We start from the raw sequence: 17,512 nt of genomic DNA, 5'->3' as shown, positions 1-17,512 counted from the left end.
TTAAGTAGTTTTTGCGTGAAAGCGTAACAAACAAACTTACATTGACATTTATAATATTAAGTAGGGAAGGGATATTAGACAGACAGCTCAGATAATAATTAGTCAATGATTTACTTCGTAGCTATGATTCGTACTTTTCTTTAGCTTATTAATTGTTATATATGAACTTAGAAGATATTAAATAACAGTATTAGGTATTTAAATAACTTAGCTAAAAATCGGTCAATTATTTGCTCTATATATGGTGGAGTATTATAATGTATATGAGTTAATTCAAATAACCCAAATATTGATGTTAAAGTCGACGAAACATTGGAATTATATTAATGTTTGAGTTTTAGGTATTTATAGTTATAAATTCTGCTATCACTCAGTCAAGAACTGTTCTTAACCTCATGCATGCATCATAACTTACCACCTGGTGAGAGGCAACTAGTTGAATATTTCTTTAAGCGTCAATATCCATATTCCGAAGAGTGCAGGCAATATTTTATCACACACTTTTATTGTAATAGGTAAGATAAGATAACTGAGATAAAGATAAAGTAGACGTAGCAATCTAATGCGTAGCCTTGCCTATCGATTGTCACTTATCGCTTATCTTCGAAGTTTATCTTTTGCTTGCTTTATATTTTCAACAAAAGTTTTTTCTTGTGTCAAATTAGTTCATTGTTATTTTTATAACAAACTGGCACTACTTGCGGCCGTAATATTATCTCCGTCAAATCTGAAGCGATTGTAACATTTTTCTTTCATTTTTTTCATTGGCAAACCTCTTTGCATTTAATGACGAACTAATTTTTAAGGGTTGGAATAACATAAATTTTATCTATTAGCAAAAATGCAACTATAGTGGATCATTAACAGTGGCGTGCACTCCATACATGCACAAAAACACTGCATACCCTAACCATATATAACTCGTATAGGAGGAGAATTTGTGCCGTTTTATGCAATTTTCCTGGTGTATGCATACCCTGGTAAGAAACCCAGTGCACGCCACTGATCATTAATGACCCATTTTTATTGATTTCTATGGAACTGAATATAAAATAAAACCGGTCAAGGATCTTGGTGAATAGATAACCACTTCATTGTTTGATTACGATAACTTCGAGATATTTATAAAGAAAAAAAAGCGAGGATCAGTTAACTAAAACTAAAACAGAGTAAAATTTAAATTTAAACTAAAGTTAACTAAAACTAAAATTATCCATTAATTTCTCACAATATAAGTAATTGTACTCGTTGCAATGATCAACATTTCTTCAGATGTTTCTAATTAGCTAGTTGCTTTGAATTAAACAATCAATTTCACGGTTTACGCCTCTGCCTTTGCGGAAATCATTCACTAGCCTCATGCTCGAGGAGTCAAACCTTACAACCCACACTAGTTTCGGGTTTTAACAAATGAATGAATACACTTTTATTGTACACCACAGAGAAAATTTACAGAGATACAAATACAACAGCAAAATAAGGTAGAACGTACAATTTGGCGGCATTATAAAATAGCGATCGATTCGCTAAATAGTGATCTCTTCCAGGCGACCAAAGGCATACAAGAAAATGATAACCTTTTTCGTGCCTTTAGTATTCATAGCCTTAATGCTAATAACAAGAACAATGCCTTTTTAATAACCTTAAGAATATTCCGTGGGTGGCTATAACCACTTCCGAAAATAGAGTTTGCCCACGCAACTCGTGTTTTCTAGCTTGAAACAAATTAGACTGCCATTTTATGTTAGAGATTTAAACTAAATTCACGTTAAAGTTATATTAAATACGTGATATAAATTTAAAGATTAACAAAGAAACGCTGTGTTGCAAATGCGCAAAATTTTAAGATAACAAGTAAACTTAACATGTACGCGGAAAAAAGAGTAAGATATATTACTGTTCATTTAAGGTAAGTACTTGCGAAGTGTAAATACTTACAAAGCCAGTTTAGACTTCACTGATAGAGATAAGTTTTATTAATGAACTCTTTTTAGTCACTGAAACTCTAATGAACTGACACAGTGACACCCTACGTAAGCCTTTTTTGGGTTTAGATCAGCGTCTAGAACATTCGCACACGAGTTTCTGATATAAGCAAGAATTTATCTAAAATCCCTGTTGTTTGTGGTCATAGGAAGTTTCTATTTTTTGAATTTTTATCTCGATTAGAGTAAATAATTAACGGTAAGGTATTGTCGTAAATAAGTACGTAATTTAAGCAGTTTAAAGAACAACATTGCCAAATACCGAACGAATTAACTATTTGTAAATGGCACCATATATCTGTACTAGTTAAATTTAATTAAAAAAAATTTGCCATCTTCAATCGGGATGATCCAGGGATCTTGAAGATACCCCATATATCGGGTTAAATGCTATTCAGAAGTTATAGCTGAAAAAGAAAATCACAATCATACATATACTTGTATGGACCATGACAACATTATATTTCATTTTCTTGTTTGTTTCTTTCCAGGGTGCTAGGGACAACCTAACAGACTCGGATTCGGGCTGCGTGTCCCCAGGCTCTCGCATGAAAGACTCCGCCTCCCCGGAACTCAAACGAATGGACTCCGGCTACAAATCCCCGCACATGCCAAGCAGTCCCAACCCACGGAGACATCTGACAACACCTCACGATGACTTCAAGGAAGACTTCGCCAAAGCTCAAGTGTTAGCCGACATCTTAGATAGAAACTCCGAGAATAGTGATTCATTGAAAAGTAATCCGGTGAAAGATCACCTCGAACAGATGATTCTGAACGCAGTTTCGGCGGAGGACAGGAGTTGCTTGGAACAGGTTTTGATGATGCTTTATAACTTCCAAGCGTTGAGCAGTTCTGTTAGTGAAGATGAATGCTATCAGGTAATATATTACATTTAATATTTCATTATCATCGTCAGCCTAATTAAAATCCTGGGATTGCATAGGCTTTACTTTATAGTATCATCATCATCATCTCGACCCATTACCGGCCCAATATACGGGTCTCCTCCCTCAATGAGAAGGGGTAACGCCGTTGTCCACCACGCTGGCCCAGTGAAGATTGGTGGACGCCACACACCTCTGAGAACATTATGCAAAACTTTCAGGCATGCAGGTTTCCTCACGATGTTTTCCTTCACCGTCGAAGCAAGTTATATTTTACATGTGCACATAACTCAGAAAAGTTAGAGTTGCGTGCCGAAGTCCCACCCACAGGGATATCCCCGCTTCCTATCCTATTCGTGATACTACTCCAATAAGTGAAAAAATTTGCCAATGCTTGCATTCGAAAAAGAATATGAAATCAAACCTACTTCTTTTACAGAAACTATTAAGAAATTGCCAAAATGAAAAAGGCAAGGATAATAAACTTAAAATGGCAATGTCAATGTCAAATTTCATCAACCCTCTATAGACAAATAAATTAAGCAATCACAGTATTCATCTATCAACAATCTCCGATCATGTAATCAAACAATAATAGCAGTTTCCCTTCAAATAATTAAATAAACCCCATCATCTAATTTCCAGACAAAACCTAGAAGAATATGTGATCTGAGAATAAAATCCGACACAGACATTCCATCGCACAAAACCCACAAGGCGATCGCGACCGTAACTCCATATCAGCAGAAGGGTTACAAATCGGAGTCGCTGGAAAGTCTCTGCGAAGAACGGAAACCAAATAATATACTGCAGGAGAGCGGTATCTTCGAAGGCGTAGAAACTGAGTGTCGAAGCACTCAGACAGATAATAACGACAGCTTTGAATATAACGGTGAACTGAACACTGAAATACAACGACTGAATAGTATTAGAGAAAAATTAGAGAAACAAGGTAAACACCACTACATATATTACGGAGAGTATTCAAGAACTATTAAATATCACATTTATATCATTAAGCAGGGTCAAAGTCCAAGTATATACTTATAAAATCGATTCGGCGATTTTATTATGTCAAAAAATAAAAAATATATAAAAAACGTAATAAAACAGTGCATGCTTTTTCTTAAATAATTAATGAATTCTGAAAAATTCGAGCGAAAAGTAAACACACCTTCGCCTGAGATACATGCTTCCTTAGTGTTAATACCAACGACAATTCAATTTATTAACAAATTGGTTTGTGTTAAAAAAACATTTTTCTTTTCGTTATATTTTCTTTTGTACTTTTTTTTGGACCACTGATACACAATAATTATATAACAATTAGAGCAATGCGGTGCAAGGCATCGTAAGGATTTGCACCGTTTTGGATGCGCTTTGCCACCCTGAAACTTGGGCTTAGTTATGCGCGGCTGGCTTGGATTCAAAAATAGTTCCAGAAATACCGATTTTGTCTTAAAGTCCATAGTAAATTCGGAACTAATATTAAGCATTCGTTTTAGATCTCAACCCAATTTTTTATCTTTAATCCACATCTGGGCACTGGCCTCCTCTCTCATCAGAAAGAAGCATTTACTATACCCTCAGTGTAAACTTTCTTAACGAGACGTTACCTTATCTGGCAATTTTTTCTGTGCGCGGAAATGAAGATTTGAATTTCAATATTTGTTAAGCCAGGTACTCAGTTTATCCGAAAAGTTTGTCTAATAAAAGTTATATTCATTTCAAGGTGTTAGAAATAGGACGCTAAGTAAAGAAGACGGGGATAGCCTAGAATGCAAGTGTGTCAAACTTGGAAAGAAACACAAACAGTATTACGAAAGAAGGCTTAAGTTTTTGGAGGGGAAAATATCGATATACGAAGCAGCGCAAGACGTTAAGGAGGCCAAGTTAGCGCAGAGGTTGCAAAAGGAATTTCTGCTCGAAAATAAAATACAAGTAAGTTATAGACTATTTTTAATGATAGATTTAATAAAGCCCGTGTTATTTCATGTTTCACATTAGTTGGGAGAAGGAAAGTTCATAATTCATATGAATCGTAAAGAATCTTATTACCACTGTTAAAGAAAAGATAGCTAAAGTTCCAAGCATTGTACGTGATACCTCAGCTCATATTTTATAGCATCTGGCAGGTATATTATATTATCTTATATAAATGTATAGCTCTCAGTCTTCTCTCCACTGTACTATATTACTCGTACTTCACTCCCATTTCTTTGGAATTACCCTCTCTAATCGTCCAAATAAAATTCGTATTCGTAAAACCCAAGAGGTTTTATTCCAACGATTTGAACCCACTTCATTTACTGTTATTTTTATTACTATTGTATTAATTATGAGTGATAATTGTTGTTTGTTGAGAGGTTATTAACGACATAAGGTCCTAATTAATAAAAATTAAGCTTCATTTCTTTTAGATAGATGATTTTCCCAAGCTCCAATCTTTAAAATAAACTATGTAACAGCTAGTACCTTATACAAACACAAGATCAATGCAGATTAGATCGTTGAATAAAATTAATAAAGTTACTGCTCTAGTTACGTTGGCTTGCAAAATAAGTGTAGTAGCAATTTATTTACGCACTACATCATAAAATATTTAATATCACGACGGTAATATTAAACTTGTTACTTACATCAATATACATGAGCAATAAGATTTAATTTACATGCAAATGTTTTGCAGGAACTGGAATCACAGCTGTTAGACCTTCAAGATAAATACGAGAGGCTAGAGGAGGAGTGTTGTGAATTAGAAGAAATAGAAAATGATACTCGCTTACATTGGCAGCAGTAAGTATCGAAATCTAACTACAAAGTTCAAATATGCAAGTAGGTACAGTGTGCAAACTAAGTGAAGAACTAAATGAAGTGAAGAAAGTCACAAGTTGCTGTGCTGATGCAGGAATTCAGTATTAGTCTTGAGTTTATTTGAAAACGTAAGAACAGCGCAAAAGTCTGGACCTCAGGTTAAGAACAGGTTCGGAACCTGCTCGTAGGTCGATGAACATTTATTGATAAAACTTCGTCCACGTTTAGTTAGATTGTGAGAACTGAACTAAGACTGTTGTGAACTTTACTAATTCGCTTATTTTAGTTAGATGGTTGTTTAAATGTTAAATGTTGATTTGGGATACGCCAGCAATAAACTTAGCAGTCTGCTGAGTCTACTGTTTTTATCTGGCTTCTACTAAGCAACCAGTTTACAAGGGAGGTTCCCTTGTAAACTGGTTGTTTGATCATTGAAAACATAGACACTGAGATTCAAAAGTCCTTTATAATGTTCTTACTTTAGTAAATAAACTATTTATTATGTTTAACACACATTGAGGCAGCGAAGTAAGAGGTCAATCACTAAAAGCAAGACCAAACTACGCTGACCTACTAGCTCTAATCTTTTTCCTATGACAGAAGGTATGTGCCAAGCAGAACCCTTCTTTGTTGACAGATATCGTTATTGATAAGCTGTGGTTGGCTATAATGACAATTTATGAAAACGTGGGTAACTTATTAGTAATTAAGTATAAAAAAAGGATGTAAAGTAAACATATGATTTAGGCTTGAAATGGACTACGAGCTTTGCTCAGCGCAACTGAGAGACATGACGGAGCAAAGGGAGTGTTCGAGGGCGCAGGCCGAGAGGCTGATGGCAGAGTTGACCACGAGAGAGTGCACGCTGAAAGCGAGAGAGGTATGGTTTTCATAATTATTTTATCTTATGGCAGTTTCCCGCGTGCTTTGTGCGAAACATTTGTTAACATTTGTTTTTTTTGTTTTTTTTTTTTTTTTAAACATTTAAACATTTATCAATTAATCTAATAATATGCCAAAAATCAAGTTGATTGGTTACTTTTTAGGACGTGAATGACAAACAAACATGCAAACAAACACTTTCGTAATGTTATAATATAAGTAAGGATCCATTATTCATTCTAACGTAGTTATCCAAATTGTAAAACAATCTGCGATCTACGGTGTTCCCTCGAAGCTAGAATTGAGGTTGTTGCGTGTTAACAAATAGTAGAAAATGCCACAGATGTTATTGTGTGGCAACAAACACTTCAAATGGAGTAACTCTTTTAAAAAATACTAATAGTTCAAGTCAAGTCAATTAAGAGCACATTTTTAGTGTGTCTTCTGACAGACAGTTGACCGACAGTTTGACCTAGAATAATCGGAGTTACATGTCTGGAGGGTGCGTCTTCTTGCACGATCGTTTTCCTCTGCTACCTGTTTTATAAGTCTTTATTGAAAAGAGCTCGAACCGCGCCAGTTTGGTGCTGGCGTTTGTGGACTCATGTGTGAGAGACAATTCGGTGGCAAAGCAGTCCAAGCGATTCTATTCACGGTCCAGATCTGTTATAAAACCTGAAAAACTTTTACAAGAAACTTTTTTAATTTTTTTTCAGAATGAATTGTTGTCACGGTTGGACAGCTTAGAAAAAGCCGTACCTGCACTTATAGCGTGGAATGTTCTGCAAGCGGTAGGGGCTACGATTTCATGTGGTGGTCAGGTAAGTCAGCCGACGTTGAAGTCGTTGTGTAACATTTTCAGAAATTATTTTTATTGTTGGAAAATGAGCTACATAAGTGTAGGTTCTTATATTGTATAGATTTTCGCACAATTTAAAGCATTTTTGATTTTGTTCTAGAAAATTGATACGTAGTTATTTCATTATTACTTTAGATACTTTACTGCCTACTACTAGACAATCATGAGTAACTTTGATTAGTTCTACTAAAAGAATACCTATATATTTCCTTAGCAAACTTCGTTTGTAAATAAAATACCAAAATGTACCTAAATACAATAGAGTAAGTAAGGCAGTAGCTGGTAGTTGAAGCGTCGATATCCCAGTGGATAGGAACTCGACTTAACTTTCGGAGGGCCAAGTTCAAATCCCAGCACGCACCTCTAACTTTTCTAAATTACGTACATTTTAAGTAGTTAAAATATAACTTGCTTCACCGCTGAAGGAAACATCGTGAGGAAACCTGCATGCCAGAGAGTTCTATATAATGTTCTCGAAGGTGTGTGGAGTCCACCAATCCGTACTGGGCCAGCGTGGTGGTCTACGGCCCCTAACCCCTTCCCATTATGGCAGGAGACCCGGGCCCTTTTGATTGGCCGATAATGGGTGGATGTGATAATAATGATTATGAATTAAAGTAGAAGGTACAGTTTACCCAAATGTATAAAATACCTTTAAGAAAATGCGTAATCATATAGCTTATAATTTTTTTTACAGCGTGCTCTAATAAGTCGTATGGGTTCACTCAGTCTCGATGCAAAGGAAGCGATTCAAAAGATTAAACATGACAGTCAGAAAGAATGTGGGGCACTCGTCGCCGTCAACGACCTCAAGATCCTACCATCGCCAGCCACGCAGGAGTTGCAGAACCAAATTATTATGTAAGCCCCCAAACTTCTGATAGTTATGATACTAATCAATTGTTTAACCGCAAGTTTCTACCTGCAATGCGGAGAATTGAGCAGATCTTTAAAAAAAACAAAATTATTGATGCGTCTAAAGAGTTGCAAACTTGGAAACTAGTACAAAATACCTACGTCCAGCAGTAGTTGTTCAAATAATAATTATTATATGAAAACTATTAAGTATCCGTGCCGAGTTTGATTTAAGACTGCGTATCTTTTTCTAATAATTTGCCGACTGGTCATACTACTCAATACGTTATTTGCAACGGTGTACATATCAACGACTATATATAAACTAATTTAAATATTTGCAGGTTATTAAAAGAAAAGGAAGAAATAAAAAAACAAACAGAGCGGTTAAAAGGTACGTTAGAAAAGAAAGTGAAAAATCTAGAAGAAGAATTAGAAACGTCTAGAAGACAAGTAACAGCGGCTGTCAGTGGTGCTGAATACAAGAAGGAAAAATTGGAAGAGAAGATCGTAGTATTAGAAGATCAGATAAAAAAAGAAGCAGAAGATGCGGAGGTAACATATGAAAATATTATATTAATAGATTTAATGAAATTGTGTAAATTTTTTATACTTATTTTAATTTTCCCCTGTTTTTACAGCTCTCACCAGATCCACTTACGGCATCCAAAATACGAGCACTTCTAAACAGCGAACAAGAGCTAAAGAACAGAATAGCAGAATTGGAGAGAAGAGAAACCGCGTATTTGGAGATGTTGACTCAAGCAGATGATATGTGGGCAGAGATGGAAGGTGGTTATAAGAAGAAGATTGAAGAATCAGTGGCTACGGAGTCGCAATTAAAGAGCAAGGTAAGTTACAAAATAATATAAATATAGGAAAGAATTCTTATGGGCCATAAATATAAGACTATTAGTTATGGTTACAATAAAATAAAAATTCGAGGAAAATATTGTCAGTTTTATATATAAAAAAATCAATACTTCAGATCATACATTATAATATTGAACGGACAGTTATGTTTATCAGTACAAACTATCTAATATAGTCTAGCAAAATAACTACATGGATTTCTTATGGTTTTTTTCAGGTTAAGAAATTAGAAACAGAACGAGATCAATGGAAAAACTGCTTCGAACCTTTAAAGAAGAAATTAAGAGAAGTAGAAGAATCAGAGTCCGGTATGCGGATAGCTTTAGAAAAGGCCGAGAGGGATGCGAAAACGCTCAAGAGCCAGAACACCAACTTAGTTGCCCTCTATGGAAAGGCAGATGCAGATGCCAAGAAAGCTGAGACAACAGTCAAAGCGCTTGAGAATAAATTTAAGGTAAGCGTCAATTCACTGCATCGTTTTCGTAGTAGTAAGCACTTGGACAGGAAATTATGGATTTTAAAGGTAGAAAAACTGAATATGTAACGATCTAGGGATTTTTGTAACAATCCTAGCCCCGAATCAGATGATCAATTGAAGCAGCAAAGTCCTCCCTAAGCTTTAGATTCTACTACTACTACTAATATGTTGAGGTTTATGTAGCAAGAATACCTTCGCTACGTCAAATATTTGCCAATACAGCTGCCGGTCGATGTCGAAACTTCAATATGAACTATATATCAAGTTTAACTTTAATAGTTATAATAGACGAACCAATCAGCTGGCTCACCTGGAAGTAAGTGAAAAACCATCGCCTATAAACAGAGCAACACTTTGCAGGACTCTTTGCATGTAAAAAAGTGGCTGAATTGTTTTAAAATATACTACTTCCAAAGTATACATTTGTGTTTTAGAAAGTAAATGTTGTGCAATTATCTTTAAGGTATGAAAACAGTTAAACAAAAATAAAAAAAATATCGTAATTTTTATAACGAAAAAATGTGAGCCTTCACGGGACGCCTGGCAGATGTGAAACATCGAAATTATTTTGTATAAGTAATAGGCACAAAAGTACAGATTATCACAGGAACTAAATATGACATGATAAAAAAATACAATATTACGAATTTTCTTCAGAAAATGATGACTGTTTATTGAATATATATGTATTTTCTTCATATACAAAATGTTTTAATTCAAAAATTTCTTTAAAAAGGTAAAAACTCAAGTATTTTCATCAACGTATACATATATATTCTATCATACAGCGTGGAGATGCGTCGCCACGGCCTGTGTCGCCACGCCTAAGTCAGGTTTACCCTCTGCCTATAGATGTTTCACATCAAAAATTATTCATATTTGTCTTTACAGAGAGAAATCGACCAGCTCCGCAAAATGAACAAACAATTGGATGAAGATCTGAAGAGCCATAGAGAATTATCTAAAAAGACTGAATGTAGCTTTATGGGAGACCTCGAATGTATACGCAAAGAGTTGACGAGGGCGTGCAAGAATAATCAAGATCTAGAGGTCACTAATAGTGAACTGAAGGAGGAGGTAAGTGACATTATTATGGCAAACTAATCTTTATAACTTTGGGCGCAATTAAACGATATTTTATACGACAGGATTATTGATAAATCTACTAAAGTAAGACTTACAATGAAGGGTAAAATTTATATTAATGGTATTTCATCAATGTGGCGTTAAAAAATAAAATAATGATGAACCAATAATCAGTCGTTTAATCTCTCCCTTAGAATATCTGTACATTATAAATTTCATGGGCACATCAATACAAATATGTTACAATTTTTTGTTATATTTATTTTCCATTCCATACTAAAAGAATGCTACTACTTATAGAACGGTTATTTGATCCAATCTTAGTCATTTTCTTATCTGATGCTGAATCAACTAAATTTAATCGAAACGCTCTTAGTCTGGTTTGGGTTATAACGTATCTATATTGTTTGTGTGTCATTGTTGTTTAGTATAGAGCTTTGTAGTGATTTAATAATAGTCTATGTCGTAGTTAGAAAACGTGGGATGGTGGTAGAGGTGCTAATGCTACTTTTAAACTAAAATGCTTTAAAAACTATTGGTAAAAAAGTTGAAATATCAATATAAACGATAACAAAAAATAAACTTATCACTAATTTCAAATACTTAACGGTGTTGATCAAGACACGCGCACGCTAAAAATACAACACATTTGGATAAAAAAGTGACTCACCCCATTGAGCTGAAAATAATAAAATTTTTATATCAATAGTTTTGTATGCCGCTTTTGAATGACATTAGCACGATTGTCAAAAGGTTTGCAAAAATTTTGTACGCTCGGTTCACGAAGACAGTGCATGTATTGGACACCTGTGAATATTCTGTACATATTGCATGGAGACAAGGATAATAGTTGTGGACTAAGGAGACGTGTGTTCCCAGGTTGAATCTCTGGAAAAGCAGCTAGCGTTGACACAGAAAGCGTTGAACCAATGCAAAAGAAAATGCGACGACAAACTAAAAACTATGAGCCATGAACTATCCATTAAAACCGAGGAGTTGGAGGAACTGAGAAGTGAAACGATGAGGCAATCTTTCCATGCGTCGCGCATAGATCTAAAACCTGACAGAACGGAATACGTTGACGAAGGTTACTCGATATACACTGCCGTGCCAAAGAAGACTGATTACGGGAGAATGCACCACAGCATGAGCTACATAACGTCAGATTCTCGTTGCTCATGTCCGTCAATGAGGAGCCAACTGGTCAGTCAACTGATCGAGGATCTTTTTGATCGAATCCACAACACAGTAGATGAAGATTTGACAAGACTGTGCAAGGAAATCGCGCCAGTTAACGGAAAAGTAACAGCTGAAGCAAAATCGAAAATCACAAATTACCTCTTAATGGCTATCTCAAAAGAGCTAATTAGGTCTATCGGAGATGCAGATGCAAAGACTGACAGCGAGGTGAGTGTGATTTTAATGTTATGTTAAATTAAAAGATTGTTACTAAACTAATCGTTAATGCATTAGTTTGTGTCTAATATTTAACTAATGATAACTTTATTCTCAATTTCTGGAAAGCTGGTCGGTCAACTGAATTAGCTGTAAACGTTGATAAGCTATCATTTATGATGGTGTTGCAGAAATATTGATTGTAAGGCTACTTGTCATTGTAAGATTCGCTTATTTGATCAGTGACCAGTGCAGCATTTTAGATTTTGGGTGCTAATGTTGGTTTTGGAAAACTTACAAACAATTGTGAGAAATGACGATTTACTTTTCTCAAATTTTATTCCACATGCCTCAGATATTATGCTTGCATAGTCTAGGGAAATCTAATTATTCCCTTTTAGAATTTCTTGAGATTTAGGTCAAATTATCATAATTTATTTTAGGTAAGTAAATATCTACAAATGGTTTTACGAACATTACCTAACGTTACCATCATCAAAAAAATGATTTTTATTCTACTACATATTAGGCCTTAATTGCCATCTCACCTTGCAAGTGATGATGCAGTCTAAGATGGTGCCGGGCTAAGTGCTAACTTGTTGAGGGTATGGTTGATGAGTTATATTAAACCTTTACCGCTGCTCGGTTTTACGCAACATCGTAACGGAAACCTAAATAACTTGTCAGTCGGGAGGGAACTAGCCACGGCAGAAGCCTCTATCAGATTCAATATAACGCCTATTGACGTATGTGAACTTTGAAAGTTCACATACATCGTCGTTCTAATTAAAGGGGTTTGAATATACTGACTAAAGATCCGCCATTTTGTTTTTTACAAACTAAAATACTCAAGCCCCTTTGCGAATAGCCTTTTTTGCTAACCCTTCCTTGTTGTGCGAATCCGTAGGAATGGCAACGCGCTGTATCCTCAATGACCTTTGCCCCGGCGTACGCATGCGGGGAATCGATGGCGTTGTCTGGTAACGCGGGAGTAGTGCGCGGAGCGGCGCGGCTCGCCAGCGTTAGTTGCGCTTGCGCAGCTACCAGGCTGTGCGCCGCGTCGCCCGAGCTCGCTGACACTGTCAAGATTTGCCAAGAAGTGAGTTTTCTTTTAAACATCAACCCTAATGTCCCAATTTAGAGCTTTGAAATTTGTCGCTACTCCTTTAGTGCAACTTAGCGGGATTTAACGATTACTGCACCTTGCTGATACGTCAAAGTTTGAGCTTTTGCGTTTTGCACATTATCATCATCATACTCGGTTAAGCTTTTTTTAACTTGTTATTTGCAGGAAGTGCTGGAACACGGTGATGTAAAAATCATGGAAGAGCAGTTAGCGAATGCGATCGAAAGTATTGTTGTAAGTGTCACTCTCCTTCTCTTACATCTTTTAACTTTCTTCTTTCTTTAGAGGCGCTAAAGCTCGGACATTATTTGATTTGAATATTTGTACTTTTTGTTTTGTTTGCCTCACAGGGGTTGTTTAAAACAACGAAAATAAGGAAACCCCAAAAAAATCGAAAAAATATACATAAATTAGTAATTTTATGTTGTATAAAGTTCGACGGTTCATCCAGTAGACATAATAAAAATGAATTTTCAGTCCAATTCTCGTAAATAGCTGGACCAATTTTAACCTTAACGATTGCTTGGCAATGTGTTCAAACGAAATTGTGATTTTGTATATTTACTTTTCAGAACTGTCCATCTTGTGCTTTGGGTACAAATGCGATAGTTTGGAGCACGGACGTCTAGTGCCGTCTAAGGTGCGGATTTATGTAAGTACCTGTATTACGTACGTTTTCGGATTACGGTTACGGGTATACGGATTTTGAGTAAGAACACCTGAGTATGAGATTTTCTACCTCAAAAATAAATTGAAATTCAAAATCAAAATTCATTTATTTCCGGTAGTTTACAAGTAGGCACTTTTGAAATGTGAACTCAGTCTGTTTGTAGTGACTCTACCACCGGTTCAAGAGGCAGATTCTACCGCGAAGAAGCCGGCAAGAAACTCAGAGGATGTCGCTCTTTTTCAACATCATATTACATTTTGACAATATATAGGATTTTTCTATCTTGTCAGAGATGAGAGCGGAGAGGCCTGCTTCCAAGCAGCCTTGTCCAGGATTCACTAATTAATATCTGTTTCTAGCATAAATAATGTTTTCGACTAAAGGCCTCTGCTAACGGGAGGGTTTGCCCACAATCACCTCCGACCCTTGGGCGGGACGTAGGTAATGTGGGACTCCACCCTCAAAAGGGGACATAAAACTAAAAATTACTACGGCATGTCCCTCTTGTTAGCTTTGTTAGATGCCTGGGGAACCCTCCCGGATGATGGCCATTTTCTACCCAAGTCTACCTATTCGATCGCCTGAAAGTTAAGTAAGATTTGCATGAAATCGAAAAAGTACCATCTAGTGACAATATCCATAACAATTAACTACATGACGCTACTGTACGCCCTAATATTTATTTCATTGTTCCAGTTTACCTCCACCGACCTCAACCTGGTGCCTTCATTAGTGTAGCGAGTTTAAGCGACCCGTTTTTGTATATATACATTGTATTATACTAAATAGGTATCTAAATATAATAAAAATAATACCTAATAAGATAAAATAAAAGTAAGCGAAGTCCACATATCGAACAAAATAGTACCTTCATTTCGACTAAGAAACGACTAAAACATTTTTATTTTATTTATAATTTCCGTGCCAATTGTGTTTTGTCTGTAAATAACTTTTAGTCGCGAAGAAGATCTACTTTTTTCCCTAATACTAAAATTGCCACTTGCAATCCAAGTAAGGTATTGAATATGTAATGAAGAAGAATAATGTTATTAATTTTAAAAATATTAATTTCATTAATTGAATTAAATGAATATTTAATTTTATGTTTGTGTTTTATTTACATAAATAGTTCACATTATCTTCAAATGGACGAGTGACTTGCAATTTAAATTTTGTATTGAATATATTGTATTGAAAAAGAATAATGTTATTAATTTTAAAAATATTAATTTCATTAATTGAATAAATGAATATTTAATTTTATATTAGTGTTTTATTTACATGAGCAGTTCAAATTATCTTCACAAAGACTAGTAGACTTGTAATCCAAGTTTTATGTTGAAGATGTATTGAAGAAGAATAATGTCATTAGATTAAAAATATTAAATTTATTGGTTGAATTAAATTAACATTTGAATTCATGATTTTATATGTATCAATATTTCAGATTGAAATTTGAAGCTGTAGACTACTATCCAAGTATCATAAAAAATAATACAGGGCTAGCAACTTTTTTTTTTTATGAACCACTGAACTCAAAATCGTCATTCAGAGTTTATTTATTAAGAGAACTAAGAACATGCATATTACACGTTTTTAAACATAGCACACACTCAAAAACATGGACTGATATGCACGTCAATAACAAGTGCACATAGCATTGACAAAGCGACATGTTAACTTAATTTGACAATAGTATATTGTGCAACAAGTGCGACAACGTCGCACTAGTCGCACATACTATTTTGTATTACTCATGCGGGGAAAGTTTTTAAACTAATTTAAAAAAATATAATTATATATAATTTTAAGAAACAAATATACTTCAAACAATAAATACAAATTAATTAATATTAATTAACAAAATATAATAAATTTATTTGGAACAATCAATGCGTAGAATTAAACAGCTCAATATTTATTAATTATTTTTATTTTCGTACAAATAAATTGTCACATTTGAACAATTTGAAAACGTCAAATAGTATCTGCAACCCGTGCGATGTTGTCAACGTCATTTTGCGTGCGACAAGGATAGTTTGCGTGTGCCAAGAATAATTTACGTGCGACAAGTAAACTTGTCTCACATAACAGTTTTATTTATGAAAAATCTCACGCGTAATTTTAAAATGGGCAAACGGTTCTTTTTCAACCGCAACAGCGAGCGTCAAGATACGACTTTCCCCGCATGAGTAATACAAAAAATTTAACTCGAACCGATAAGTGTTCGGTGAGTTTTTTCCTAAAAGCTGAGTGAGTCATGGAAGATATCGATGCCAGGTATCTTTTTAGATAACTCGTTGTATTTCGCACAAATACGTATAGTAGGCGTTCATTGCGCTGACCTATATTTACAAATATTGAGCATAAAATCTCATTGCATCTGATCGCAGAGGGTAAGATCCACAGTATAGTTATTGCTACGTAACGAATGGCATTGCATTTTACAATTATCTGATTGGTGAATCTGTCTAATCAAGAATCAGATGAGTCCAGAATATGTCCTGTACCGAATAAATGGTGGTACCTACCCTGCATGTTTGCGAGCGCCGAGCACTGTGTGACTTCGTAGAGTGAATATTTTATTGAGATTGCATACTTTCTTCAATATAAATAACAAATATTTTCTTTCTATAATAAAATATTTGTTCGTTCCCATCTTCAAAGTGAAAAATTGTGTGAATCGAGGTAATTATAACAACAAATGGTACAAAAGAAGATTGGGCAGAAGTAAATTAGAAGTCAGTTCTAAAATTTAAAAGTAAATATGGCATGCGTCAGACTGACAGACAGTTTTTTTTGAGATAATGACTTTAATATAAAATACAAAAAATCAACAAAAAAATTAAATTTAACAAATTAACAAAGTTACCCCCACACCCACGTACCTATGTTAGTAAGGATAAGTACACTGTAAAAGTAATATTAGGTAAGTATCTACTTAGAAAAGTTGAGATAAACAGATGATTATAGTAATAAGTAGGTACAAGAAGTACAAAGTAGGTGTAACATGTGGCTTAAGTAACGTAACTAACTTTAAAAGACAAACAATTTGTAAGTAGAAAGTTCGTATTCATATTGAAAACGCTGCAAAAGCTATCTGTCCATCCGAATTCATCAGAAATCTTATTATATTAATAAAGTGTATTTAATGAATTTTTGGCCTCCACTGTTCTCCAACTGAATACAGATAGCCATTTGGCAATAAATATTACGCCAAAGTCGGTGCAGGTACACGTGTCAGTATAAAGTTGGATTCGCTCAACGACATTAGTGGCACAATTTTAGTTTCATTAAAGTGTAGCTGGTTTCAGTCAGATTGATATTGCTGAAACATTTGAACTTAGTAATTTTACCTACTTGTGCCAACATGCCACGAGCAACTTGTACCGGTTCTTGTAAATAGCAAGCTCGTAAATATTGATAAACAGAAGTGTATTTTATTTTTATTTTATTTTCATAAATTAATAAGAAAATACTTTGTTAAATACCAAAATAACACATAAACTAACATTTAGTGTAAGAGTGGCATTTTATTTCATTTGTGAAAGAAATAAATCTTAACTGATTTTGTTTGCAGGTTTCAAAATGTGGTAAATGCC

The 17,512-nt window shown here is 34.8% G+C and overlaps 1 protein-coding gene across 2 annotated transcripts in view; it reads left to right on the top strand.

The window, feature by feature from the left end:
• The window catches only part of LOC120629812 (axoneme-associated protein mst101(2)), a 216,721-nt gene extending 201,982 nt beyond the window's left edge, over window positions 1–14,739 (top strand). For both annotated transcript variants that reach the window (XM_039898867.1, XM_039898868.1), the window contains 16 exons: window positions 2,477–2,866; window positions 3,518–3,824; window positions 4,605–4,813; window positions 5,562–5,668; window positions 6,434–6,566; window positions 7,285–7,389; window positions 8,125–8,288; window positions 8,627–8,837; window positions 8,924–9,133; window positions 9,373–9,609; window positions 10,525–10,710; window positions 11,599–12,126; window positions 13,022–13,213; window positions 13,406–13,474; window positions 13,813–13,892; window positions 14,607–14,739. In XM_039898867.1, coding sequence (XP_039754801.1) covers window positions 2,477–2,866; window positions 3,518–3,824; window positions 4,605–4,813; window positions 5,562–5,668; window positions 6,434–6,566; window positions 7,285–7,389; window positions 8,125–8,288; window positions 8,627–8,837; window positions 8,924–9,133; window positions 9,373–9,609; window positions 10,525–10,710; window positions 11,599–12,126; window positions 13,022–13,213; window positions 13,406–13,474; window positions 13,813–13,869 — 3,105 coding nt within the window. In that variant the 3' untranslated portion in view covers window positions 13,870–13,892; window positions 14,607–14,739. The remainder of the gene's footprint in view (window positions 1–2,476; window positions 2,867–3,517; window positions 3,825–4,604; window positions 4,814–5,561; window positions 5,669–6,433; window positions 6,567–7,284; window positions 7,390–8,124; window positions 8,289–8,626; window positions 8,838–8,923; window positions 9,134–9,372; window positions 9,610–10,524; window positions 10,711–11,598; window positions 12,127–13,021; window positions 13,214–13,405; window positions 13,475–13,812; window positions 13,893–14,606) is intronic.
• Window positions 14,740–17,512: the final 2,773 nt, after the last annotated feature.

The sequence above is a fragment of the Pararge aegeria genome, chromosome 15 (assembly GCF_905163445.1).
Source record: "Pararge aegeria chromosome 15, ilParAegt1.1, whole genome shotgun sequence".
Classification (NCBI taxonomy): domain Eukaryota; kingdom Metazoa; phylum Arthropoda; class Insecta; order Lepidoptera; family Nymphalidae; genus Pararge; species Pararge aegeria.
The sequence above is the reverse complement of the archived record's forward strand: the minus strand, read 5'-3'. Positions and strand labels throughout refer to the sequence as shown.